General features: G+C 33.6%; 1 protein-coding gene across 4 annotated transcripts in view; it reads left to right on the top strand.

Moving 5' to 3' along the window:
• Window positions 1-27,752, top strand: part of LRBA (LPS responsive beige-like anchor protein) — a 742,234-nt gene that overhangs the window by 106,905 nt on the left and 607,577 nt on the right. For all 4 annotated transcript variants that reach the window (XM_059175618.1, XM_059175627.1, XM_059175636.1 and 1 more), the window contains exons 8-16: window positions 207-326; window positions 2,635-2,781; window positions 8,869-9,066; window positions 9,267-9,400; window positions 11,458-11,566; window positions 12,145-12,297; window positions 19,790-19,958; window positions 24,533-24,612; window positions 26,180-26,242. In XM_059175618.1, the coding sequence (XP_059031601.1) occupies window positions 207-326; window positions 2,635-2,781; window positions 8,869-9,066; window positions 9,267-9,400; window positions 11,458-11,566; window positions 12,145-12,297; window positions 19,790-19,958; window positions 24,533-24,612; window positions 26,180-26,242 (1,173 nt within the window). The remainder of the gene's footprint in view (window positions 1-206; window positions 327-2,634; window positions 2,782-8,868; window positions 9,067-9,266; window positions 9,401-11,457; window positions 11,567-12,144; window positions 12,298-19,789; window positions 19,959-24,532; window positions 24,613-26,179; window positions 26,243-27,752) is intronic.

Here is a 27,752-nt window from a genome sequence, read left to right on the forward strand (position 1 = left end):
ATTTCACAATAAGTTTTTACCTATTGAGAATTGCCTTGATTAAATAATGTTCCAGAGGTTGAATATTGAATTTAATTAGGGTAGTCTTATTTTATTTTTAAATTTAATTGTAATTTATAATTTAAATTTTACTTATTACTATCAATGTGGCCAAGTTACTGCAAGAATCGTAATCTTTTTTTTTTTCAAACTTTTTATTTATTCAGTGGTATATGGTAACTATAGTGCATATTTATAACCGGTGGAAGAATAGTGAGCTTCGTTGTTATGTGAATGGTGAGCTAGCTTCCTATGGAGAGATAACATGGTTTGTCAACACCAGTGATGTAAGTAATTTGAAAAAAATCATTTTAAAATCATGAACTTTTAAAATAAGAAAAATATACATTGAGTATAAATTTTAGAATATAATAATGGCAGAGTTTTATAATGATAGTTTGGCTAGGATATTAATATATTTATAGAGTAGAACTGCGTTCATGTGTCACATAAGGTATTACTCAGTCCTTATTATGAAATTATTTTGGATAGGGTAGAGATGAGGATTTATAGGTAACAATGGGTATATATTGAAAGTGTATCATTGGTTCATTTATCAAATTAAAGTTGGGAGCTCTGTGGCAGAATTCTGATCATTTTATGAATGAGTTAGATGATACACGCTCATAAATTTTCCAGATAATTCATAGCTGCTATAGATGACTTACCTAATAATGTTTTCAGGATTGAAAGAGGGATCCATACATATTAATCTCAGATTTTAAATAGGAATTAAATTAAAATTTTTTTTCCTCACCAATGACATTTTTTAATAGAAAGCTTGAAAAATACAGATCAGGACAATGATTACAAACGATTCCACCCACTCACTATGAAATGCTTCTTTTGTATCCTATGCTGCACATATTTATATATTATTTAATGATAATCTTAGAAGTTCAGGTTGTTGTAATAGACTTAGGTTTGAATCCCAGTTCTATCACTTCTAAACTATATGATCTTATTAATCTGTTAGGTCTAAGTTTCTCCACCTGAAAATGGGTGTAAAGTAGTACCTCTCTGAAGGTTAATGTGGTAACTGAATGAGATACTTACTGTTCACAAATCTGTTAGCACAATGCCTTGTACAGAGTAAGTGCTCAATAAATGTTAGCTCTCATTTTTTTTTTTTAACACAGGGGATCAGATATATTTATTATTATTATTTTTTTTAAAGATTTTATTTATTAGATATCAAGTAGGCACAGAGGCAGGCAGAGAGGGAGAGGAAGGGAAGCAGGCTTCCTGCTGAGCAGAGAGCCTGATGCGGGGCTCGATCCCAGGACCCTGGGTTCCTGACCTGAGCCAAAGGCAGAGGCTTTAACCCACTGAGCCACCAGGCGCCCCTATTTATTATTTTTTTAAACTGTTTTTTCCTTATGTTAATCTTTATTAAGTGCTTCTTGTACTCAAGGCATTGTAATAAATATCTTTATTTTCTAAAAACACTGATATTGCAAGGTAAGTACTATTATAATCTCCATTTTATAGGTAAGGAGACTGAAGCACATAGAGATTAACTTGTCAGGATCAGCAGCATGTGACACATTGATTTGATTTAGGTGGCTTGTCTTCAGAACTCAAATGTTAACAGCTTTTCTGTATTTCCTGATGTCAATATGTATATATTTTCAACATTCTTTCTAATGGTTTTGTCACTTAAGAGGATACTTTTAAAGAGATGTGAAGAACTTTATTTTAGTTCCTCTGTTGTACACCATGGGTCTTTAAAATGTGGTTTGCAACCTAAATGTTAAGAGAGGGTTTTTTTTTTTTTTTTAATGTTAGAAGAAAAACATACACCTGCTTTCTGGATTTACATATTTCTCTTGAGAGATTTTATTTACTCCGTGACCTCACCCATTATCTATAGCTCGATATCTGCAAAAATCTTTCTTTATAATTTTAACTTCTTACCAAACTTACAGAACCCTGTTGATAGATGCTTCTCCATTCATATTAGCTTCATCCATATATATATATATATATATATATATATATATATATATAAAGATTTTATTTATTTATTTGACAGAGAAATCACAAGAAGGCAGAGAGGCAGACAGAGAGAGAAGGGGAAGCAGGCTCGCCGCTGAGCAGAGAGCCCGATGCGGGGCTCGATCCCAGGACCCTGGGATCATGACCTGAGCCAAAGGCAGAGCCTTTAACCCACTGAGCCATCTAGGCACCCCAGCTCCATCCATATTAACTCATAGAAAAGGCAGATTGATTATGTCCTAAATTTAATTCATGATTTTCCTTCTTGTAACAAAGACTGCTTCTTTGCTTGCCCAAGTATGAACCTTCTCTGACTCTGATTTCCTACATCCACTTTTCATCAAGTTTTATTTATTGTACTTTGGAAAACTTGTATTGTCTACTTTTCTGTGATGTCTTTCATGATCTCTACAGTAGGTAACAATGAGTGCATGAAGTGAAATGCTAAGTGAATTATTTTAATCTCCCCAGGTTGGTTTAGAATGGACAAAGCATTTATACCAATATTTATACCAGAACATTTAAGCAAATAGGTTGTTATTTTTAGAGGAGATAATTTTTGTTTTTTTCTCCAATAAAATATATTTTCTTTCACAGACCTTTGACAAATGTTTCCTGGGCTCATCAGAAACAGCGGATGCTAATAGAGTATTTTGTGGCCAGATGACTGCGGTTTACCTTTTCAGTGAGGCTCTTAATGCTGCTCAGATATTTGCTATTTATCAGTTGGGCCTGGGATATAAGGTACTTTACTTGCTGTTCACTAGTTAGCCAGTATTAATTGAGCTTTTTTAAAAGGGAGGAGATGCATGGGGCAACCTACCTAGGATTATAAAACCAAATGTCAGAGTAATCATAGGTACCACTGGTAAGTTACAGGAATCTGAATGAAGCGTACTTGAAAATTTTTGAGGGAAACATAGTATACTTGTCATATGTGGGGCACTGTGCAACTACTAGCTCAAGTTTCAGTTTTAGTTCATGCTGCATTTCTTTGATGGTGTCTGTCTTTGCATAACTACATTTTCAACAGTTGCTATGATAAAAAACAAGTACCATGTGGAAATTAATGTGGAACAGGAAATGAGGATGATGGTGTGAAATCTGATTACAAATTTGAGAGTTCATGCAGTGCCCAAGATGCATAAAAAGTAATAAATAATTTTGCCAATATAATAGTGAAAGAAACATTTTTTTTGACTTGTGCCTTAAGTTTTTTAGATGACTATTAAATTGTTAAAATACAAAATTGTTTGAGCTGAATCACTTAATATTTTGATCTAAAGCATCATAGACAATTACTGAAATGCTAAGACTGTCATGAACTAACACAATTTGGAAACCTCTGTGTTAAGCCATTGTTAGTCTAGTTTGGTTTCAGGGAGCAACTTAGTTTGCTATGTTCCTTTGAAAACAAAATCTGTTTTATTGAGTTTAATACACACACACACATATTTATACTGTTACAGTGAGTAAAGTATACATATTTTATTTTATTTATTTTTTAAAAAAGATTTTATTTATTTATTTGACAGATTATAAGTAGGCAGAGAGGCAGGCAGAGAGAGAGGAGGAACGAGGCTCTCTGCCAAGCAGAGAACCTGATGCGGGGCTCTATCCTAGGACCCTGGGATCATGACCTGAACAGAAGGCAGAGGCTTTAACCCACTGAGCTCCCCAGGCACTCCAAGTATACATATTTTAATTAGTTTTGACAAAAGTATAACTACCACAACAATCAAGAAATAGAATATTTTTGTTCCTGCAAAAGGTTCATTGTCAATTCACATTGCAATGCAAGGGGCGCCTGGGTGGCTCAGTGGGTTAAAGCCTCTGCCTTTGGCTCGGGTCGTGATCCCAGAGTCCTGAGATGGAGCCCCACATGGAGCCCGGCATTGGGCTCTCTGCTCAGCATGGAGCCTGTTTCCTCCTCTCTCTGCCTGCCTTTATGCGAACTTGTGATCTCTGTCAAATAAGTAAATAAAATCTTTTTAAAAAAAATTGCAATGCAAAAGGTTCATTGTCAATTCCTCTGTCAATTCCTTCCACTTTCTAATCCCTCTGCATTCCTGTTGAGAGAAACCACTAATCTGTCACTTGATTAGATTTTTTGAAAGGTTCTATGTAAATGGAATCATGCAACATGACTCCTTGGTGTTTGGTTTCTTATGAGTCATACATGTTGCTTTGTTGTTGTAGCTCCTTTCTTTGTATTGCTTAGTAGTAGTCCATTGTATGACTTCATCACAATTTTTTAATCCATTATTCTGTTGATGGACATTAGGGTTGTTTGCAGTTTTGGCTGCTGTGATTAAGCTGTAATGGATATTGGTGTATGAGTCTTTGTGCTGACACATATTTTTATTTCATAAATATATGAGAGTGCAGTTACTAAGTGATAATGGTAACTGAAATTGTCAAATCCTTTTCTGAGGTAGTTATATAATTTTACATTTGTATAAGCAGTGTAGGAGTTTACTACTTGTTCCACATTCCTAAACATCTTATATTGCTGGTCTTTTTAATATTAGATGTTTCAGCAAGTATGTAGCAGTATCTCATTTTGGTTTTAATTTGCACTTTTGTAATGATTAGAGATTCCAGGCATCTTTTCCTTGCTTATTGGTCATTTGTGTATCTTCCTCTTTGAATTTTGTTCACATCTTCTGCATATTTTTGTTTGGCTCCTTAGTGTTGAGTTTTGAGATTTCTTTATATATTCTGGATATAACTCTTTTATCAGTTGTTTGAGTTACAAATATTTCTCCAATGGTCTGCATCTTGTCTTTTTTCTTTCCTTCCCTCTTTTTTTTTTTTTTTAAGAAATTTTATTTCTTTATTTTTTTAAAAGATTGTATTTATTTATTTGACCCAGAGAGAGAGAGAGCGAGAGATCCCAAGCAGGCAGAACATCAAGCAGAGATAGAAGGGGAAGCAGGCTTCCTGCTAGCAGAGAGCCTGATGCGGGGCTTGATCCCAGGACTCTGAGATCATACCTGAGCTGAAGGCAGAGGCTTAACCCACTGAGCCACCCAGGTGCCCCAAAGATTTTATTTTTAAGTAATCTTTATATCCAGCATAAGGCGCAGACTACAACTCTGAGATCAAGAGTTGAGTGCTCCATCGACTGAGCCAGCCAGATGCCCTGTCCCCATGCCCCTTTATTGTGACTTTTGAAGAACAGATGAATTTTTTTTTTTTAAAGATTTTATTTATTTATTTGACAGAGAGAGATCACAAGTAGATGGAGAGAGAGAGGCAGGCAGAGAGAGAGAGAGAGAGAGAGGGAAGCAGGCTCCCTGCTGAGCAGAGAGCCTGATGTGGGACTCGATCCCAGGACCCTGAGATCATGACCTGAGCCGAAGGCAGCGGCTTAACCCACTGAGCCACCCAGGCGCCCTGAAGAACAGATGAATTTAATTTTTATAAATTCTAGTTCATCAACTTCTTTGGTTATTGCCATGATTTTTATATCCCAAGAAATCTTTATCTATTTCAAGGTTGGAAAGATTTTCTCTTGTTTTCTTCTCTTACAGTTTCAGCATTTATATTTAGGTTTATGACCCATTTCAAGTTAATTTTTGTGTATGGTATGAGATAAGGGTCAAGGTTCATTTTTATTGCATATGTGTACTCTGGTGTTACCAGTACTAATAGTTTGTAAATAGTATTCTTTCTTTATTGCCTTACCTTGGCATCATTGAGGCTGTATTATATTTCAGTGACTTGTATGTTTTTCTTATGCCAATACTGTATGTATTGTCTTGGTGAGTGTTAATTTCATAGTAAATCTTGAAAGCACAAAGTCTAAAACCCTCAACTATTTTCTGTTTCAAATTGTTTTGGCTTTTTAAAAATTTTTTTATTTTTTTATTTTTTAAGATTTTATTTATTTATTTGACACATGGAGAGAGAGATCACAAGTAGGCAGAGGCAGGCAGAGAGAGAGGGGTAAGCAGGCTCCCTGCTGAACAGAGAGTCCGATGCAGGGCTTGATCCCAGGACCCTGAGATCATGACCTGAGCCTAAGGCAGAGGCTTAACCCACTGAGCCACCCAGGTTCCCCTGTTTTGGCTTTTTTTAAGCCCTTTGCATTTCTAGATATCTTTCAGAGCCCACTTAATCATTTTCTACAAAGATGTCTACTGGGATTTTATTTAGCATAGTAATGAATATATAGATCTGTGAGGGGCAAATTGGCCATCCAACTGATACTGAGTTTTCCAGTCTGTGAACATGATGTATCTCTCTATTTACTTAGTTTTAAAAAAAATTCTCTTGGCAGTTTTTTGGTTTTCATTGTATAGGCCATATATACATTTTGTTAAATGTATTATTAGGTATTAATGTTTTTTGGGTAATAAGTTGTATTTAAAAATCTTAGTTTCCATTTATTTGTTTCTAATATATAAATACATAGTTGAATTTGTTTATTGACCTTGCTAAATTTGCTTATTAGTTTTACTAGCTTTTTTACCCGCTTGTTGTTCCTCAGTTTCCTACACATTCATGTAGACTATAGACTATAAGTTTTATTTCATTTCCAGTCTATATGCCTCTTCCCTTTTTTGCATTATTATACTGGTACCTCATACCCCTATTCCCCTCTAGTAACCTTCAGGTTGTTTCCTATGGTTAAGAGTCTCTTATGGTTTGTCTCCCTCTCTGATTTCTTCTTGTTTTATTTTTCCTTCCCTTCTCCTATGATCTCTGTTTTGTTCCTTAAGTTTCACATATGAGTGAGATCTTACAGTAACTGTCTTTGGATGCCTTTTATTTCTTTGCCTAATAGCCCTGACTAGAACCTATACTATAGAGCATCTTGAGGATTTTATGCTGTGTGAAATATACCAGTCATAGAAAGACAAATCCTGATGATTCCATTCATATGAGAGATCTAAAATAGCAAACCTGTAGAAACAACGAATAGAATGGTGGCTGCCAAGGGCTGGGGGAGAGAGAAGAGGGGAAATTTCTGATCAGTAGGTATAAAATTACAGTTATGCAAGATGAATATGTTTTAGAGATCTGTACAACATTGTGCCTATAGGTAACAATACTGTATTTTATACTTAAGTATCTGTTAAGAGGAGAGATCTCCTGTTAAGGGTTTTTCCACAATCTAACTGAAAAAGAAAATAAAAACAGGAAAAAATGTTGAAAGCAGACATCCCTGTATTTTTACTGATCTTAGGAGAAAAACCATTCTTTTTTTTTTTTTAAACCATCATTGTAGTGTTTGCTATTAGCTTTTCACAGATGTTCTTTGTTAATTTGAGGAAGTTCACTTCTATTCCTGGTTTATTGGCTGTTTTCATCATGAGGATTATGAAATATAAAAATCTTTCGTATGTTGAGTGTTTAATGAAGTAATGTGTTGCTTTGAGTATTTTGTAAGGATATTGTTTTTATCTTAATTGTATCATAGTATTTACACAAGAATATTATTTCAATAAGTTAGCAGCAATTCCTGAAAAGTGTCAGATTCTTAGTTTTAGTTTTGTGTAGATTTAGTTTAGATTTGTTAGTAGGGGTAATTTATTTCTAAATTCCACACAAAATAGCAAAAATGTTTGTTGTGCTATTTCTTTTAAAAAATGCACCTGCTAATGTTGAGGTACTATTCTTTGAATAGTAGTGGAGACTAAATTTTTTTTTTAATTGAACTAGTTTCTGATCTTTACTGTGCCACAAATTATCTTTCTGGTCTCAAAGAAGTCAGTTAATTTCTTTGGACTTTCTCAGTTTCTGCCTTTGGAAAATGCGTTATATAATCTCCCAGATCATATAGCTATATATTAAGTTCGTAAATAGGTTAGCTGTTGTAATTTGCCCAAATGACATTTCCCCTCAAAAGCATTTATTAACTTGTTTAAAAGCATGTATTTCAGTTATGCCAACATTCCCATTATTATTAGCTTTTGTGAAATGAAAAAAATTGAATATTAAATCAGTGCTTTGGAATTTATTAACAGTTTATATAAGCAGAAATTTAGAAAAATGATGTATTTAATAAAAGCTTTTTAAATGTTTCATGTAGAAGCCAGAAAAAGTAAAGACAGTCTTACCCTGTTATACATTTTATTTTTTTATTTTTATAGTATTAAAGCAGAATTCACAAGTTGAATTAGGCCAAGATAGCCTAATTGTCCATGGACAAATGAATGGATAAAATGTGGTACATATGTGTAATGGATTACTGTTCACTTTAAAAGGAAGGAATTCTGACATGCTGCAGCACGATGAATCTTGAGGACATTATGTTAAATGAAATCAGCAAATAAAAAAATACACTAGGAGTCCATTTATATAAATTATAAAAAATAGTCACACTTACAGAATCAGAAAGTAGAATGGTAGTTCCCAGGGAATGGGGAGAGGTAGAAATGGGATATTGTTCAATAAATATTGAGTTTCAGTTTTGCATGATGTACAAGTTGTGGAGATTGGTTGCACAATAATATGCATACTAATACTACTGTACTGTAAACTTACAAATTTTTAAGATGGTAAATTTTGTGTAACATGTTAAGCACAATTTAAAAAATCCAGAAAGACAAAATACAGTGAATAAAAAAAAAGATACAGTACCTGCTGTAGGACAGTAAGTTTTGCATTTTTTTATTGTAAGGTTTTAATACCAAGTTGAGTTCATTTCCATTATATGTTTAAAGTGAACACAGTGCACTTTAGAATTAACAAACAGGGTTCTTATTTGATATTAGGAAAATTGTCAAAGATATGTTCCTTAAATTTTTCTATCTGTGGTGATTTGTATTTAGATTTTCTTTTTGTGGTATATTGTCTTAATTGTTCCACTTTTTATTTTAGGGTACATTTAAATTCAAAGCAGAAAGTGATTTGTTTCTTGCTGAGCATCACAAACTTTTATTGTATGATGGCAAACTCTCTAGTGCCATTGCATTCACATACAATCCACGTGCTACAGATGCCCAGCTCTGCCTTGAATCATCCCCCAAGGACAATCCTTCAATTTTTGTTCATTCACCGCATGCACTTATGCTCCAGGTACTAGCTATAATCTTTTTTTTTCCTTAGCTGTAATCTTTTAAGGATATTTTTCATGGTGGATTTTGGTGTATTACTGAGGTGTATTAGGTAGTGTCTATTAAATATATGCAATGTAATAGTATATTGTTCTTATTATGCTTTATTTTAATTATTTTGAAAAATCATTAGAATCTTTACTGTATCTTCTATTTCATAAGGATGTGAAGGCAGTTTTAACACATTCCATTCAAAGTGCTATGCATTCAATTGGAGGAGTACAAGTGCTATTTCCACTTTTTGCACAGTTGGATTATAGGCAATATTTATCTGATGAGGTTGACGTGACTATATGGTGAGTGGCTTTATTTTTTTTCTGTAATTTGATGTGAGAATTACTTTCATTACTGTTAGCTACACAGTATTTTTTCTCCCTTTTAAATTTATTCTAGGGTTAAAAGAGAGAATATAATTTAAAGAAATTTGTGAACTATAAATGTTACTACAAATTCTATCAATAATAGTAATATTAATCTAAATTATCAGTAGGAAATATGAAAGCTGTAAACATAATAAACTTGTTTTGAATGAATTTGGAAATAATGATTTAGCAAAATTAAATACTTTTTTTCTGTCATTCCTATTTAAAAAGATAAGTTATTTCAGGTTATTACATGGCAGTGATTTATTACAGGGATTTAGCTTTTTATTTTTAATCATTGCATATAATTAACTGAGCTTTGGTATTGTTTAAAAAATTATATTGTACATTGGACACATTTGTCTTCTCTCTTACAGTATAGATTCTGAAAAAGGTAGAGACATAGGAGGACACAATATAAAACCTTGAGGGGGTGTCTAAATGAATTTTTCATGACTGTATATTCTGTGAGACTAGTAATTATGTTTGATGTATTTATTATTTGAGTAAATGAGTTTTCCATTCTTTCTTTTTAGAATTCTCTCATTTCTGCTTTTATATATAAGTTGATATCTACTATCAGTGTATGTATTTAATGATGTAGTAATTTTTTTGGAATTATTTTTAGGCAACAAAATGACTTTTTTAACTCTTTCTTTTTTTTAATTGTTAAGTAATTTCTATACCTAATGTGGGGCTCAAACTCACCATCCTGAGATCAAGAGTCACACACTCCACTGGCTGAGTCAGCCAGGCACTCCAGCTTCTTTTATTTTCCCTAAGGAATGAGCTATCAAATCAAGTACTTAGGGCATTTATTTATTCATTTATTTAAATTATTTAGTTTTTTAAAAGATTTTTGTTTATTTGTTTATTTGACAGAGATCACAAGTAGACAGAGAGGCAGTCAGAGAGAGATGGCAGGAAGCAGGCTTCCTGCTAAACAGAGAGCCCAACGTGGGGCTCGATCACAGGACCCCGGGATCATGAGCTGAAGGCAGAGGCTTTAACCAACTGAGCCACCTAGGCACCCCTACTTAGGACATTTAAAAAAATTAAAATTATTCTTGACATATTGCTACTTCATAAATTTTTTGTGTGTTCGGGTTTGAAACTTTTGTAACAGAGCTCAGTTATTTTTTCTTGGTTATCTCCTTTTTTTTTTTTTTTGGTTTTTGTTTTTTAAACTTTTCAAAATCTTTATTGAAATAGCTGACATTTTAAAAGCACTTTTGTGGAGGAGGAGGTTGGCTGCCAGTCAGGCTCTCTTTTTTTGTGGAGATATCTAGAGCCTTTGAGAAGGAGGTGACAGCTGACCTTATTCCATTCCATTTTCAGTATCTCTAGAAGTTGTGAGGATGGGAGCATGACTGTAGCCCCTATTCAGTTTTAAAAGTCTTTCCAATTGACTACTGAATCATGATTTTCCTGTCGGGATAAGGTACAAAATTCTTAAGTTAGTGTTTGAGGACTTCAGTTAAGTACAATTTTACTTATTTTTCCCTTCGTGAACTCCATTCAAACCAGGCCAGTCTGGAGCCCTAACACATACTGAGTGTTTCTACCCTAGTGTGTTTGCTCTATGTATCTTCCCCTTTGTTTGGCCTCTGTCTAAAATTGAATATACTTGCTAATCTAAATTATATATATTCTTTAAGGACTTCATATACTTATGTTAGTTGTTTTATTACTTGTTTTTGGACATTGCTAATTTTTCTCTAGTTCATGCATGTTTCCTCTTGTTGTTTTCTAAGTAATTCATTTACTAATAGGTTGGTGATTAAGTATATGGGATAAATAATTGGGTAAGTCCTAATTCTGCATTGAAATTTTAGTACTGAGATAAAGTTGGAGAAAATTTTATTAGAACTTCAATTTCCTTGAAATCGAGAACATTTTTTTTTTAAGATAAAAGAAAGACTGTATCTAATAAGCCCCCCACCTTTAAAAAAAAGTATTTTTTTGGACAATTGCCTGTTTTCTTATTTTAGTTCAACTTTGCTGGCTTTCATCCTGGAGTTGCTGAAGAACTCAGTTGCTATGCAGGAGCAGATGCTTGCCTGCAAGGGCTTCTTGGTAATAGGATACAGTCTTGAGAAGGTAGGGTATGAAATGCTTTACATTTTCTGGTTTTCATTTTCAGGCCATGGATTTGGTCTCCTACGTGGTTGAGAAATTTTTTCTGCAAGTATGTCTCCTTGGTTACATAAAATTACCAAAATTAAAATAACCTTTTGTTTTTTGACCTTGTCTCTATTGCTTTATTAGAGAAATGTAGCACTGTGCTCGCTTCGGCAGCACATATACTAGAGAAATGTAGCATTGTGTCTCATGGCGTCTTTAACTTTGAGCATAGTTTGTGGACCAACTTTTTTCTGATATTGACAGCCTTTAATTTTCTTTCCTTGCCTTGTATTGGTAGTATTGGTAGTGAGCTTTTTTTTTTTTTTTTGTAATAGGGGGGGTGTGGGGTTGGGGGAGCAGAGAGAGACTGAGAGAGTGAAAGAGAGAATTTTAAGGAGGCTCCACACCCAGTGCCGAGCTGGATGTGGGGGCCCAGTCTCACAACCCTGAGATTGCGACCTGCATGGAGATAAAGAGTCAGTTGCTTAACTGACTGAGCTACCCAGGGGCCCTGGTAGTGACCTTTGAACTACCTTTTTTTTTTTTTTTTGCAGTCTTCCAAATCCCATGTCAGCAGAGCAGTACTTGAACTTTGTCTTGCATTTTCAAAATATCTGAGCAATCTGCAGAATGGGATGCCCCTACTCAAACAGTTGTGTGATCACATTCTTCTTAACCCAGCTATATGGATTCATACCCCAGCCAAGGTAATATATATATATACATATTTATGTATATAGATTTTGTTTTACTATTTTATCAAGTTCTTGTAGTTGAGAAGAGTGATAATTATGAGGATTTTCTTTTATCCTTTCACATGCTATCATGTAAAATTTCAATAGGTTGTGTTTTTTGATAAGCATACTTTTTTTCTTTAGGTGTATTTGCAAGTCAGTGTATCTTTTATTTTTTTGTAGAGCAGTGTTTTTTTTTTTTAAATTTTAATTCCTGTGTGGTTAAAAAAAGTGTTATATTAGTTTCAGGTGTACAATACAGTGATTAAACAATTCTGTACATTACCCAGTGCTCATGACAAGTGCACTCCTTAATCCCTGCTACCTATTTCATGCATCACCTCACTCCCCCTCCCCTCTGGTAACCATTAGTTTGTTCTGTAGTTAAAATCTGTTGCTTGGTTTCTCTTTTTTCCCTTTTGTTTGTTTCTTAAATTCCGTATGAGTGAAATCATGTGGTATTTGTCTTTCTCTGACTGACTTATTTAACTTAGCATTATACTCTTTAGGTACATCCATGTCATTGCAAATGGCAAGATTTCGTTCTTCTTTATGACTGAATAATATTCCATGGTAGAGATGTACCAGTCATCTTTATCCATTCTGTCAGTGGACACTTAGTCTGCTTCCATAATTTGACTATTGTAAATAATGCTTCTATAAACATAGGGGTGCATAATGCCCCTTGAATTAGAGTTTTTGTATTTTTTTGGTAAATATTCAGTAGTGTGATTACTGGATTGAAGGGTTCTATTTTTTTTTTTTTTTTTTTTTTTAAAGATTTTATTTATTTACTTGAGAGAGAGACAGTGAGAGAGAGCATGAATGAGGAGAAGGTCAGAGAGAGAAGCAGACTCCCCATGGAGCTGGGAGTCCGATGCGGGACTCGATCCCGGGACTCCAGGATCATGACCTGAGCCGAAGGCAGTCGTCCAACCAACTGAGCCACCCAGGCGTCCCTGAAGGGTTCTATTTTTAATTTTTTGAGGAACCTCCGTAGTATTTTCCATGTAGGCTGCACTAGTTTGCATTCCCACTAATGGTGCAAGAGGTTTCTTTTTTCTCCACATCCTTGCCGACATCTGCTTCTTGTGTTGTTGATTTTAGCCATTTGACAGGTGTGAGGTGATAACTCACTGAGTTTTGACTTGCAGTTTCCTGAGGATGAGTGGTGTTAGCATTTTTTCCTGTGTCTTTTGGGCATTTGGATGTCTTCTTCAGAGAACTGTCTATTTCTTCTGCCCAATTTTAATTGGATTGTTTGTTTTTTGGGGGGGGTGTTGTATAAATTCTTTATATATTTTGGATATGTAAACTCTTTATTAGGTAGGTCATTTGCAAATATCTTTTTCTATTCATTAGGTTACCTTTAGTTTTGTTGATTGTTTCCTTTGCTGTGCAGAAGCTTTTTATTTTGATGTAGTCCCAGTGGTTTAGTTTTGTTTTTGTTTCCCTTGCCTCAGGAGACATATCTAGAAAAATGTTGCTATGGCCAAGTCAGAGAAATTATTGCCTGTGCTTCTTACAGAATTTTATGATCTCAGGTCTCACATTTAGGTCTTTAATCCATTTTGAGTTTATTTTTGTGTATGATGTAAGAACGCTGTCCAGTTTTGTTCCTTTGCATACTGCTGTCCAGTTTTCCCAGCACCATTTGTTGAGGAGACTGTTTCCACTGGATATACTTTCCAAGACATCTCAGTATTTTTTTTTTTTTAAGATTTTATTTATTTTATTTGACAGACAGATTACAAGTAGGCAGAGAGGCAGGCAGACAGAGAGGGGAGGAAGCAGGCTCCCTGCTGAGCAAAGAGTCCGATGCAGGGCTTGATCCCAGGACCCTGGGATCATGACCTGAGCCGAAGGCAGAGGCTTTAACCCTCTGAGCCACCCAGGCACCCAGACATCTCAGTATTTTAAAAAAATAGAGCTATAGTCTTTATCTTCTGTTAAATCAAAATTTTGAGAGAGACTTTTATTTACTAAGTATAAATTGATACTTTGATTTACTAAGTATAAATTTGATTTTTACTAAGTATAAATCAAAGTTGGACAGTTCCAATGTAAATACAATGTTTCCTATCAACTTTAGCTCTGTTCTGTTACCAGTATGCATACATATCAATGTGTACATATGTATATATACATATGCATGAGTTTAATTCTGCAGGAACAGTTGAAATGTCACCTGGTTTTAAGGCTTCCATGATCTACTGGTCTTCTTTAATCATTTTAATTCACATGAATTTAAATGATTAAATACAATTATATTTGTACTCAACTTATTTAGTACTGTAACAATAAACCAGTTACTTCTAAGTGAATATAATTTGTGATAAAGTATATAAATAAAACTTTTGTTAAGTCCTAATGTTATATTAAATTGCCTTAAGAATATTAATTGTGGTAGTGTTCAGGAGAACTTGAAACAAATTTTTGTTAAATTGCATAATTGTATCTGCCTTATCTATAGTTTTTGTTAGAAGTATCATTTCATACCTATTAATTTCCTCTCTCCCTTTCTCCCTGGTGATCCACTTAGAGTGTTTATCATTGTTTAGGTTGGAATCATACATACTTATTTTAGTTGTCAGAAAAAAAATGCAGACTTTCTTTACTTCTGGACTCATAGTATCTTATTTTCAGTTGGTCTTTTCAAATGTTAAAGAGAAAAACAGCTGCTGACTCTGATTGCCATTTGGAAATAATCAAAGGAGGCAGCTGGAGGTTATACCTTTTTATCTCTGGGTTCAATTTTGACCTTTTTTTCTTCTATGACCCTCAGTCTTATTTCTTTTCAAGGATTGTTTCAAGTTACTTTTTAAACCTTTTACTAGACACTTTTTTTTTGTTTTACTAAGCAACATATTTGTAAGGCTTTGGATCTCTTTTGATGTGGTGAAAAAGCCTTTTATTAGATACTTAGTTGTAGAGGAATATTTTTAAAATTCATTATATCATTTTCTTAGGTTTCTGGTATTACACTCTATTTTTTACCTCTTCCTTGTTAATAATTTTAATTTTGTTTTTTGAATTTATAATTGATTTGTTAATATTAAACTTTCCTTGTTTTAAAAACACTGTTTTGTGTATCCATAAGGGATTATATCTACTTTAATTGTATTATTAATTGTATTATATGGAAGTTTTTTTTTTTTTTTAAAGATTTTATTTATTTAGTTGACAGAGAGACAGTGAGAAAGGGATCACAAGCATGGGGAGAAAGAGAGGGGAGAGGGAGAAGCAGGCTTCTTGCTGAGCAGAGAGCCCGACTACAGGGCTCAATTCCAGGACTAGGATCATGACCTGAGCAGAAGGGAGACACTTAACGACTCCAGCACCCCTACTTTAATTGTATTATAAAGATAGTTCTAAAATGATTTTCTGAAGTTTGTTTGCACAGTTACAGGGAGGAAGGTAATTTTTAAGAAAAAAAAAATACAACATGATGCATACAAAATGAGGTTTAGGGTACAGATGAGTGAGCATAAAGTTTAAGCTTCATTAGCTTCATGGTAATTCTACCTGTGGTTATGAAAGGTGAAGGTATGTATGTATGGATCAACCTTTGCTTTTGGAAAAGGATGTTTACTCTGATGGTATAATATCCATTCATCTTCTCAGAGACTGTCTTTTTTTTTTTTTTAATGTTTTTATTTTTTAAAAAATTTTATTTATTTATTTGAAAGAGAGAGAGATTACAAGTAGGCAGAGAGGCCGGCGGGAGGGGGCGGGAAGCAAGCTGTCTGCTGAGCAGAAAGCCCAATGTGGGGCGCGATCCCAGGACCCTGAGATCATGACCCGAGCTTAAGGGAGAGGCTTAATGCACTGAGCCACCCAGGTGCCCAGAGACTGTCTTTTTAATGACCTAAATGGAGAGATGAAAGTTCTTGTATAAAATAGTCCTTCATTTGTTGAGTAACTGCTTTATGTTGGGCACTGTGGATGCTATGGTGAACAAACAGATCTAATTCTTGCCCTTATAGAATGCCTAATGGAAAAGACAGATGTTAACACATACAACTTGTATGGTTATTGGATTATATAATGAGTAAATGAGTAAATATTTATTCATTGTTAGCTTATGAATAATCTTGAGATCACCATTCTTACTCATCTCAGTATGTTGATATTAGAGCCTTTTCATTTTTCAAGAGACAGACTTTTCTTCAGTTTTTCATTTTTTATCACTATCGCTTTTTGGCCAGAATTCTTATGTTTTTAACATCTTACTCTCCTAAGATTATTTCTTAGCCTCAAACTGTGCAATAATTTCCCATTGTTTTCACAATAAAGTAGTCCCTTTTCTAGCATTAAGTTTTCGTGTCAATCATGTCCTTTCTGAGCTTTCTAGATTAAAAACTCTCAGTTATCCTCAGTGGCTAGGCAAGTACTAAAATGTAAAGCCAGAGCAGAGGCTCTCAATCTTGGCTGCCAGTAGAACCTGTTGGGAGAGGTTTTTTGTTCTTTTTTCTTTCTTTCTTTCTTTTTTTTTTTTTAAAATAAAAAACAATTCCACACCCTCTACTCCACATTGTGTTTTATTTGATCTGGGGTAAGGCCCAGGCATCAGCATTTTTAAAACATGTTTTTCGGGTATTCTGTTGCACAATCAAGATTGTGGAGCATTTTATAAGATCTTGGGAAGCCTATTGTTGTGTGATTTACCATTTTCCCTGTTTGAATTTCTACATTCTACCTATCTTACTGCTAATCTTCAAAGTCTACCTTAATACCTATTTTATTAGTCAGGCTTTTTTGAGTATTTTAGCTTATCCTATAATAATTTCTCTGACCTCCAAATTGATTCTAATAACTCTTTGCTACTCATTTTGCAGTTAATTACATATTTTACAATTAGTTACATGGAATTAATTACATACATACTTATGTTTCTTTTTCTTTCTTTCTTTCTTTCTTTTTTTTTTTTTTTTAATATTTTACTTTTAAGTGATCTTTATACCCAGTGTGGGGCTGGAGCTTACAATCCTTAGATCAAGAGTTGTATGCTCTACCAACTGAGGCAGCAAGGTGCCCCTTTATAGATGTGTTAATTCTAGACCTTTTTTTAAAAAAAGATTTTATTTATTTATTAGATCACAAGCGGTTGGGGGGTGGGGAGGAGGACAGAGGGAGAGGGAGAAGCAGGCTTCCTACTGAGCAGGGAGCCTGATGAGGCAGGGCTTAATCCCAGGACCCTGGTATCATGACCTAAGCTGAAGGCAGATGTTTAACTGACTGAGTCATCCAGGTGCCCCAGTTCTAGAAAGTTTTTTAAAAGAATTTCCTTAAGTAATTTTGTGTTTCAATAGGCATCTTTATTACATTGTTTTTTTACTTAAATTTAATTTACTTAATTTAAGTAATTTACTTAATTACTTTTTTACTTAATTACTTAAATTTACTTAAATTCAACTGGATTTCAGCTATTGAGAGATAATGTATATGTCCTTGTATTTTTATAATATATCACTAAGCATAGTTGGATATAAATATTTTCTAAATGACTGAAATAGGATGGTAAAGAATTTGAACCATGAAGAAAAGTGTTATATGGCCTCAATGGTAAGTAAACTGGGCCTATCCATTTGAATAACATTGGCTGCATCAACATAATACTATTTTTCTGCAAGACAGTGGGATATTCCTCATATATATAGTTTTCTAAACTATAAGGATCATAAAATTGAACCTCAGTTTTAAGTGATTCAGAATCTGCCACTCTTTACTGTATATGATTACTGATTGACTCCCTGATTCATTTAACTTTGTTTATTTTTGGGCATCTGGAAGATAGGTACCTAATTTGTGCTCTCTAACGAAATTACCAGGTAACACTGACATATCTTGCGGGGTTGAAAGTGAAAATGTCATCCATGTCTAGGAAGGTAGCATAAATGTTCCTTTTTTAAATGACTGAGAATAGGGGCACCTGGGTGCTTCGTTCAGTGGGTTAAAGCCTCTGCCTTCGGCTCAGGTCATGATCCCCGGGTCCTGGTATCGAGCCCCGCATCTGGCTCTCTGCTCAGTGGGGAGCCTGCTTCCTCCTCTATCTCTCTGCCTACTTGTAATCTCTGTCAAATACATAAATAAATCTTTAAAAAAAAAATAAAGACTGGGAATAGTTTGGTCTTTGGTTAGGGGGCAAATATGTATGTCCTACTTAAAATTTTTCCACTTATAAAGTATATCTACTAGCAATGAATTGAAAAATTCTTGATTTTGACACAGTAGTAGAACAAAAGCAATCTTTATGTTGTGCTGTTGTGCTACAGTACTAGATTATAGCAGTAGGTGAGTTTTAAAGCTGTAATTTTACTGAAATTTTGTACTAGTGTGAAATGTTTGGTGGTAGAGTAGTACCTATAATCCTATAATCTTTTGTTTCTATTAAGAGCTTGTATTTTGAAGTTACTTAACTCTTATGTGTTTATTAAAATAATTTGGAAATAAGACTAGTAGGATCTTTTTTTTTTTCTTTAAGATTTTATTTACTTATTTGTCAGAGAGAAAGAGGGAGAGAGAGAGAGCACAAGCAGGGGGAGTGGCAGACAGAGGGAGAAGTAGACTCCCTGCCAAGCAAGGAGCCCGATGAGGGACTCAATTCCAGAACTCTGGAATCATGACCTAAGCTGAAGGCAGACGCGTTACCAACCGAGCAACCCAGGCATCCCAGTAGAATCCTTTTCTAATTAGAGGATAATACTGATAAACATGTTGAGGGATTGTAATTTTATAATCTTTCTATCAATGAGCTATTACAACAGAATTCTGTTTTTCTAACATCTCCTAAGGTAGGCTTTATGCTTTTTCTTTTGACTTCTACTTTTATTCTTTTTGAGTTATTCCTACTTTTTCTTTTTTTCTTTTTTTGTTATCTTCTACTTTTCTGTAAAATGAAGAAAATTTCCAGCTTTTTAAAGCAACTATTCATAGTATGGTTAGTAAGCTTATGGTAAAGACATTATATATGCTCATGGATAATTGCTGATTGCTTAATAGGAATAAACAGTTATTTCCATGGAACAGTGCTATAAAAATTTGGTATATTAGGGGGTGTTTCCTTTATAATGTTACTGTAAAAGCATTTACCTGGTTTAGCTTTATAAGGAATATATGTGCTTTTGTGTGTGTATGTGTGTGCGTGTGTGTGCACACGTGCCAGTGAATGTGTGTTATCTGTTAGCATGGATGTTACCATCAAGCTTTCATCTTACTTTGTGGAACAAGTATGATCCAAGTAAAGCAGCCTGAGAGTATTACTGGAATAATACTTTGTGGAACAAGTATGATCCAAGTAAAGCAGCCTGAGAGTATTACTGGAATAATACTTTGTGGAACAAGTATGATCCAAGTAAAGCAGCCTGAGAGTATTACTGGAATAATATTTTTGCCCCTGGTAAAATATTAGGGGCAAAATGCTAAGCTGCTTCTTTGATGTACGTTCTTCATTTTGATTTTGTAGGTTCAGTTGACACTCTATACTTACCTATCCACGGAATTCATTGGTACAGTCAACATATATAATGCCATTCGGAGAGTTGGAACAGTGCTTCTCATCACGCATACACTGAAGTACTACTACTGGGCAGTGAATCCTCAGGATCGAAGTGGTATTACGCCTAAAGGATTAGGTATATTATCCCTGTTTATATATTTTGTCATAGATTTTTTTTATTTTCTTTGTTTTAATATATTATTAAATTAATATAAGGAATTTATTATAAATAAATCTTGCAGTTTTTCTGAATATCATCATGGCAAAATTTTATTTTATTCTTCTTGATAATATTAATAGTTTGTACTGAATTGAGGTTTGCGAGAGGTAACTTGCTACTTTCATGGAAGAATGCTACTTCTGCTGGTGTAAGTTGTTTGCAGAGCAGATAGGACTAGGATATTATTAAGGCACAGAAAATGAGAAGTTCTATATTAACATATGGTATTGATGCTGAAGCTAATTATCATAATGAGAATGAAAATCCATGGTTTTTGGGAAATAGAGATTTCTTGCAGAAGCAGGGGGTATATCTACTTCTAATAAATAATATAATGAGGCTATGAAATTTCAGTAATTATTTTTCCTGTATAATCAGGAAATTACTGGAGAGGTAATATTCATTTATCATGTCAGAAATTTATAGAAGGTATAAAAATAAAAATTTTGACAAATGGGGGATCTTTTGGTTTTAAATGAAACCTGCTTTAGATCGGCTGTTGTAAAAGGAAGTTAATCAGCTCATATAAACTGGCATTTTCAGTTGAACTTAGTGCAAGTGTTTAGAATATGCCCCTTGAACTCAGTTTTATCTCCCTCCACCTTCTACGTTGTCTCTTTTCATGTGTTTTCTCCCTTACAGACCAAGCAGCCACTCTGCCTTCACATCCTTACAACTATATGTCTAGCAAAAGAGTGTCTGCCTGTATTGAACATTTCCAGCTGAAAAGTCTCTTTGTTGCTCATTGGCTCTGATTGCATCATGTGCATAGTCTTACGTGGCAGCTATCTTTCTGATTGCCCATGCATGGGCATGGAAGCCCTTCCTATCTTTGAAATACATGATCTCAGAGTGAGAATGGGTTCATTACCGTGATATAAAAATTGAAGGCTGCTTTGAAATCAGGAATTAGATGCTGAGAGTCATTGTACTTAAATGCTTTGGCTGTTCAGTGATTTATAAATACGGTTTTCATATTAGTACAATGTTTCTTTATCTTTTTCAAAATCTCTTGCTTCTCGGAGGATACGCTATGTGTAACTTAGAAATATATGAGCACACACAGAAGTTGAATGATCTGTTTAAGGTGGTAGTGTTGTGGCGGAGAACTAGGTCATAATTTCCTAATGACTGTTTGATGGTACTGTAGGTATATCATGTACTGTCCTGCGTATTAGTTTTATGTTCTGTCATTGATTTTATAACTGATTAGTGACCTTGGGAAAGTCTCATACTTTAAGTCTCATACTTTAAGAGCTGAATAAAGTTTGTGATTCTATTGTAGCTCTGTAACTGATTCTTTGTCTAGGAATTGTCATGTGGAACAAATTTTAAGCAATTTTCTTCCTATTTTAATTGATCTATTTGAGGTCTTGGTGGTCTTGTGCTTTGGTGGTGGTCTAAGAACTAGCTGTAAATAGTGATTAGTGGTGGGAAAATTGCAGAAAATATGAAGCAAACAGGTACCTAACTTTAGGATCTTATAACAATGGGTGTTTGGTTTCAGAAGCTTTCTACTTGAGAATTTTTTGTTTGAGACATGAAAATTATTTTTAATGTGAGCCATGTGTGACCAGAGATTTTTTTTAAGAAGGGGAGATGTCAGAGGGGTCAACATAATGTTTCCTTTCTAAATGAACCAAACTGTGTTGAGCTGTACTTTTAAAAATGTTTGTATTAGCTTACACAAGAGACAGAAGTTTTTTTTTTTTTTTAACTAAATTCACATATAAGTTTGGATTTTCTTTTGTAAACTTCTATTACTGTACTAACATTCTCAGAGTCTTTTAAAACAAAATATAAGTGCATATTATTGAATACAAATTTTATTGCCTCATTTTCATGTTTTGGAATTCATCTAACCTTAAAAATAAACTCCCTTCATTGTAATTTCAAAGTCACCCATTTTGTACATTTAGAGCACTGTATATACTATTGTATGTGAGATTGAATGTCTTTCTAGAGGCATAAAACTCTTTAAATTGAAGAATAATTGACAAAAAGTATTATATTAATATCAACATAGTGATTTGATATTTATATGCATGATGAAATGGTTACCTCAATATGTCTAGTTACCATCTGTCAACATGCAAAGTTGTTACAATATTATTGACTCTGTTCCTTACACTGTGCATTAAATCCCTGTGACGTATTATTTTATAATGGGAATATTGTACCGCTTGACCTGTTCACCTGTTTTGTCCATCTTCCCATCATCTTCCTTTCTCCCCTCTGGCAACTGGCAATTTTCTGTATCTCTGAATCTGTTTCTGTTTTGCTTTGTTTTGTTCTTCAGATTCTACAAACAAACAAGTGAAATCATATACCATTTGTCTTTCCCTGTCTGACTTACTTCACTTAGCATTATACATTTTACACCTGTCCATGTTGTCACAGTGACAAGTTTTCACTCTTTTTTATGGCTGAATAATATTCCTGTGTGTGTGTGTGCGTGCGCATGTGTGTGTATATGCATATGAACACACACCACATCTTTATCCATGTATCTGTTGATGGATATTTAGGTTACTTCCATATCTTTGCTATGGTAAATAATGCTGTGCTTAACATAGGGACGCACATGTTTTTGAATTAATGTTTTTGTTTTCTTTGGATAAATCCTAGACGTGGAATTGCTAAATTATATGGCAATTTTATTTTTAATTTTTTGAGGTATCTCCATACTGTTTTCTATAGTGGCTGCACCATTTTACATTCCCACCAACAGTGCCTGAAAACTTCTTTTCTCTGCACTCACACTAATGCTAAATACTTCTTGTCTTTTCGATTTTAGCCATTCTGGCAAGTGTGAGGTGAAATCACATTATGGCTTTGATTTGCATTTCACAGATGGTTAGTGATGTTGGGCATCTTTTCTGTGCCTGTCGGCCATCTGTATGTCTACTTAGAGATTTTTCTTGTTTCTTGAGGTAGGCCTGTTTTGATGTAAACTTCCCTGTTGGATCTGCTTTTACTGCATTTCACAGATTTTGGAACATTGTGTTTTCATTTTCATTTGTCTCAAGGTATTTTTTAATATCCGATTTTATTTATTATTCCATTGGTTTTTTAAGAACATGTTTTCTGGTCTCTGCATTTGTGTTTTTCCCACTTTTATTCTTGTAATTGATTTCTAGTTTCATTATGGATGGAAAAGACACTTGATATGATTTTGGTTTTCTTAAATTTATTGAGACTTATTTTGTGGTCTGTCATGCTATTATTGTAGAAGAATGTTTCATGTGCTTGAGAAGGTAGGGACGCACATGTTTTTGGTGGGACTATTCTGTATATATCTGTTTGGTATATTTGTTCCATTGTGTTATTTAAGGCCAGCATTTTCTTACTCATTTTCTGTCTGGATGATCTATCTATTGATTGATGTAAGTAAGGGGTGTGGTAAAATCTCCTACTGTTACTGTATTACTGTCAGATTCTTGTTTTTGTCTAGTAATAGAATTCGTTTTATTAAATATTTATAAGTGTTATATCTTCTTGTTGGTTTAATCCCTTTATCATTATGTAATGCATTTTGTCTCTTACAGCTTTTTAAAAAGTCTCCTTTGTCTGATAAAAGTATTGCCAGGCCAGTTTTCTTTTTATTTCCTTTTGCATGGTGTATCTTTTCCTGTTACTTCACTTTTAGTCTTTGTGTGTCTTTAGAGAGTGAGTCTCCTGTTGGCAGCATATAGAGGATTTTTTTTTTTTAAGTTTGAAAGTTTTTACTGACAGGTACATACGTATTACTATTTTGTTCATTGTCTTCTGTTGTTTTTCAAGTTCTTCTCTATTCCTTTCTTCTTTCCTTGCTCTCTTTCCTTGTGATTTGATGATTTTGTTTAATGTTCTGTTTGGATTCCTTTTTATTTTTTTGTGTTTGTAGTTACCATGAGCTTCATATCTAACAACTTACATATATAGAAGCCCATTGTAAGTTGGTGATTCCTTAGGTTCAAATGCATTCTAAAAGTACGACATTTTTACTCTCATCTCCCAATGTTTTATGTTTTTGGTATCATATTTTAAACTTTTTATTTAGTGTATTCCTTAACTAATTATTGTAGCTATAGTTGATTTTACTACTTTTGTCTTTCAGTCTTTATATACTCAGTTTTGAAATGAGTGATCCCCCTACCTTTACTGTAAAGGCAGTTACCTCTACCTTTACATTGCCTTTGCCAGTGTGATTTTTTTTCTTTCCTGTATTTTCTTATTTCTAGTTAAAGCCTTTTTCTTCTGCTTAAAGAATTCCCTTTAATATTTCTTGTAAAGCATGTCTAGTGATAATGAACTCCTTTAGTTTTTGTTCTTCTGGGAAACTATCTTCCTTTCAATTCTAAACAATAATGTTGAGGCACATGTCTCTTTAGGTGACTAATTTTATGTTTCTCATAAATATATAGAAAAAACTCTTAGGGAAGACAGTTTTATACTTTGCTTTGAGGTCTTTGAAACACTAAGTATGTGTACATATTATTTTTTCAAAGATGGACCACGACCTAATCAAAAAGAAATACTTTCTCTACGAGCATTCTTGTTGATGTTCATTAAGCAGTTAGTGATGAAGGTGAGTTTATACTTCTTTAGCATGTTCTGTATTTTAACTTAAAATTTCACATAAATTTTTGTTGTTAAGTCTTTGTTTACTCTTTGTTGGGTTATTAGTATTACACTTTGGAAAATACTCTGAAAGAGACTTGATTCTATGTTTTTTTGTTCTTTTTTGCACACATATGGATGTAAATTATAGCAGAATTGGAGATTGATAATTGTAATATATGTTATATGAATTTCTCTAGGGGTTCAATGGGTTCATTCTTTCATTCAGTAAATATTTACTGAGTTTCTGTTAAGTACTAGATATTATCCATGGCAGTAGTGATAGGGTAGTCAATAAAACTCTTCAAGGAGGTAACATTTTTAGTGGGTCTCTTGTACTTGACATTCAGGTTTTGAGAAAAAATTTCCATAAATAAAGGTACCAGAAAGATGCATCAGCCTTTAGAAATTATCACATTTGTCTGATTCTTATTGTGTTGTAGGTAAAGTAAAATTCATTATTTTTAAGAAGGGTATTTTGATTTTATTAGAGAACAATGTATAAATGTATTTTTTATCAATATTTTATTATTTTCCTATGTCATTTTCTTATTTTTTAGAATTTAATATTACATTAAGTGGGTCAAACTTTTAGTATATCTTTTAGACTCAAATTCCTTATTTCTATTTTCAAAAATCTTATTGCTTGATTTTTGTGTTTAATTTTTTCTGTGATTTTGTTTCCTAATTCTTTTTTTTTATAAATTTGATTTTATTTCTTTTCCAGTGTTCCAATATTCATTGTTTATGCACCACATCCAGTGCTCCATGCAATATATACCCTCCCTAATACCCACCACCAGGCTTACCCGACCACCCACCCCACTCCCCTCCAGAACCCTTAGTTTTTTTTCTGAGTCCACAGTCTGATGGTTTGTCTCCCTCTCTGATCTCTCTTATTGCTCTTTTCTCATTTCAGCTTTGTTTTATCATTGATAAATTGGTAGGACAGGTTAAACATTTACATACTGAGTTCATATTTAAAAGTACAACGTTTTCTTCAAGGAACAATACTACTCAGTTTTTAGAGCCTGACATTTATTTATTTATTTATTTTATTAACATATAATGTATTATTTGCCCCGGGTACAGGTCTGTGAATCATCAGACTTACACATTTTAACTGGTAATTTTAGAAGCTGTTCTTTTACTCTTCAAATTTAACAGAAAAAAGAAATAGAAAAGTTGTCTTCTATATTTAGTGGAGTGATAGTTGTGAATAGTACTCTTTCATCATGAACTATTGGTTTGCTTACTTTGGGACTCTATAGCTTTATTAGATAGCCTGTCATATATGATTCTGAAAACAGGATACTTGATAACATATCTTTGACTTCTACACAGTCTTGAATATAGCAGATCTTTGGTGTTTCCCCTAATTCATGTTTTAAATTTAGATTCTATATTTAATATCTTTGTATATTTATAGCAATTGACCAGGTTGACAAATGTTAGGTGTATTATTCACCTTCTAAAAAATCTTTTTAAAATGCATGTATAAGATACTTTAAGACACTTATATTATGTTTTTAAAGGATTCTGGAGTAAAGGAAGATGAACTGCAGGCCATTCTTAATTACCTCCTCACTATACATGAGGTAACATTTGAAATTTATATTTTGGGATTTTGTTTTTTGAAGCTGCATTATGGTCTTTTTAAAGTAAAAACGTTTAAGTGATCTTTCATTAATGTAACTATAATGGAGAGTAAATATACTTAGGACCTAAGTCTTAGCAACTGTCATTTAAATACTCTTTATTACCACAGGATGGCTCTGAAAATAATCATGAAAAGTTTTAAAAAGTTTTGAAATTAGATGTCATTGAACTAATAAGAAAGTATGTCAAAGGGCACCTGGGTGGCTCAGTGGGTTAAAGCCTCTGCCTTCGGCTCAGGTCATTATCCCAGAGTCCTGAGATCGATTCGGCTCTCTGCTCAGCAGGGAGCCTGCTTCCCTTCCTCTCTCTCTGCCTGCCTCTGTGCCTACTTGTGATCTCTGTCTGTCAAATAAATAAAATCTTTAAAAAAAAAAAAGTATGTCAAAGAATACCTTCATTGTATCTCTAGGAACCAGTGTAACATGTGGAAAAATAGGTTATGAAAATGACTAAAAATGTTTAGATTTTTAAATTCATAACAATCTTCTAACTGATTTTGCATGTTCAAATACTGGTAAGTCAACTTATTTATAATGGGATTTGTAATTACGTGGTTGCAAAGGAGGTTGAAAAACAAGTTGAAATGTTTTGGGTTTTTCCTTTATTATTTTGCCCTGGGAAAATGTTATATACTCTGATTTAATCTAATTAAATAATTGGATTAAGTATTTGTTAAATAAGTAAAATTTAGAAATGATGTAATTTCATGTAAAGCACAGTATTTCAAATGATATTTACATTTCTGTTTTATAGTTCATATCTTATGTTTTAATAAATATCTGTTATGGTGTAAAATAATGTCTTTTTAAATCATGAGTAAATGGGAGATATTGTTTTGACCTATTGCTCTTGATATGGAAAAGTGGATTAAATTTCCTGACTGGATCATATTTGACTCAAACATTAATGATTATGCTTGCTTTTTTCTCTTGATTAGGATATTTTATTTGTGGATTTTCTTTACCCAGTGTAATAGTTGAAGATTTTTCAACTGAATTTCATAGTAATGTTGTGTATGATTTTGTTTTTTATTAACTCTAACTCCCTAAGGGACTGAAGTACTTTATAAAGGAGAAACTAGAAATCATGGTGATCTTCTTTATTCTCTTAATCTGTTAATTCAGAAATCTTTTAGGTCTTTCAAATAACACTTTTCCCAAGCCTCCGTGCTCTAGCTCTAGATTATCTGCTTAGTTTACTGAAAATTAGATGTTCAAATAGCTATAGTCCAAAGCAGTGAACAAAAACTTTTATACACAGGGCAACAGAGATAACTAGCTCTTGATAGCTGCTTCCCTTGTCCTTTTTTTGGGTCAGTATTGCCACATTGGTTCTAAATATGCATATATACTGGAATATTCAACCAAGGCTGTGTAGGATTTTCTTGGAATTGTTTTGGATTTCAGAACTCACATATACTTCTTTGCTGTTCTGTCAGAATTTTCAAGT

This window comes from Mustela lutreola, chromosome 1 (assembly GCF_030435805.1).
Source record: "Mustela lutreola isolate mMusLut2 chromosome 1, mMusLut2.pri, whole genome shotgun sequence".
Classification (NCBI taxonomy): domain Eukaryota; kingdom Metazoa; phylum Chordata; class Mammalia; order Carnivora; family Mustelidae; genus Mustela; species Mustela lutreola.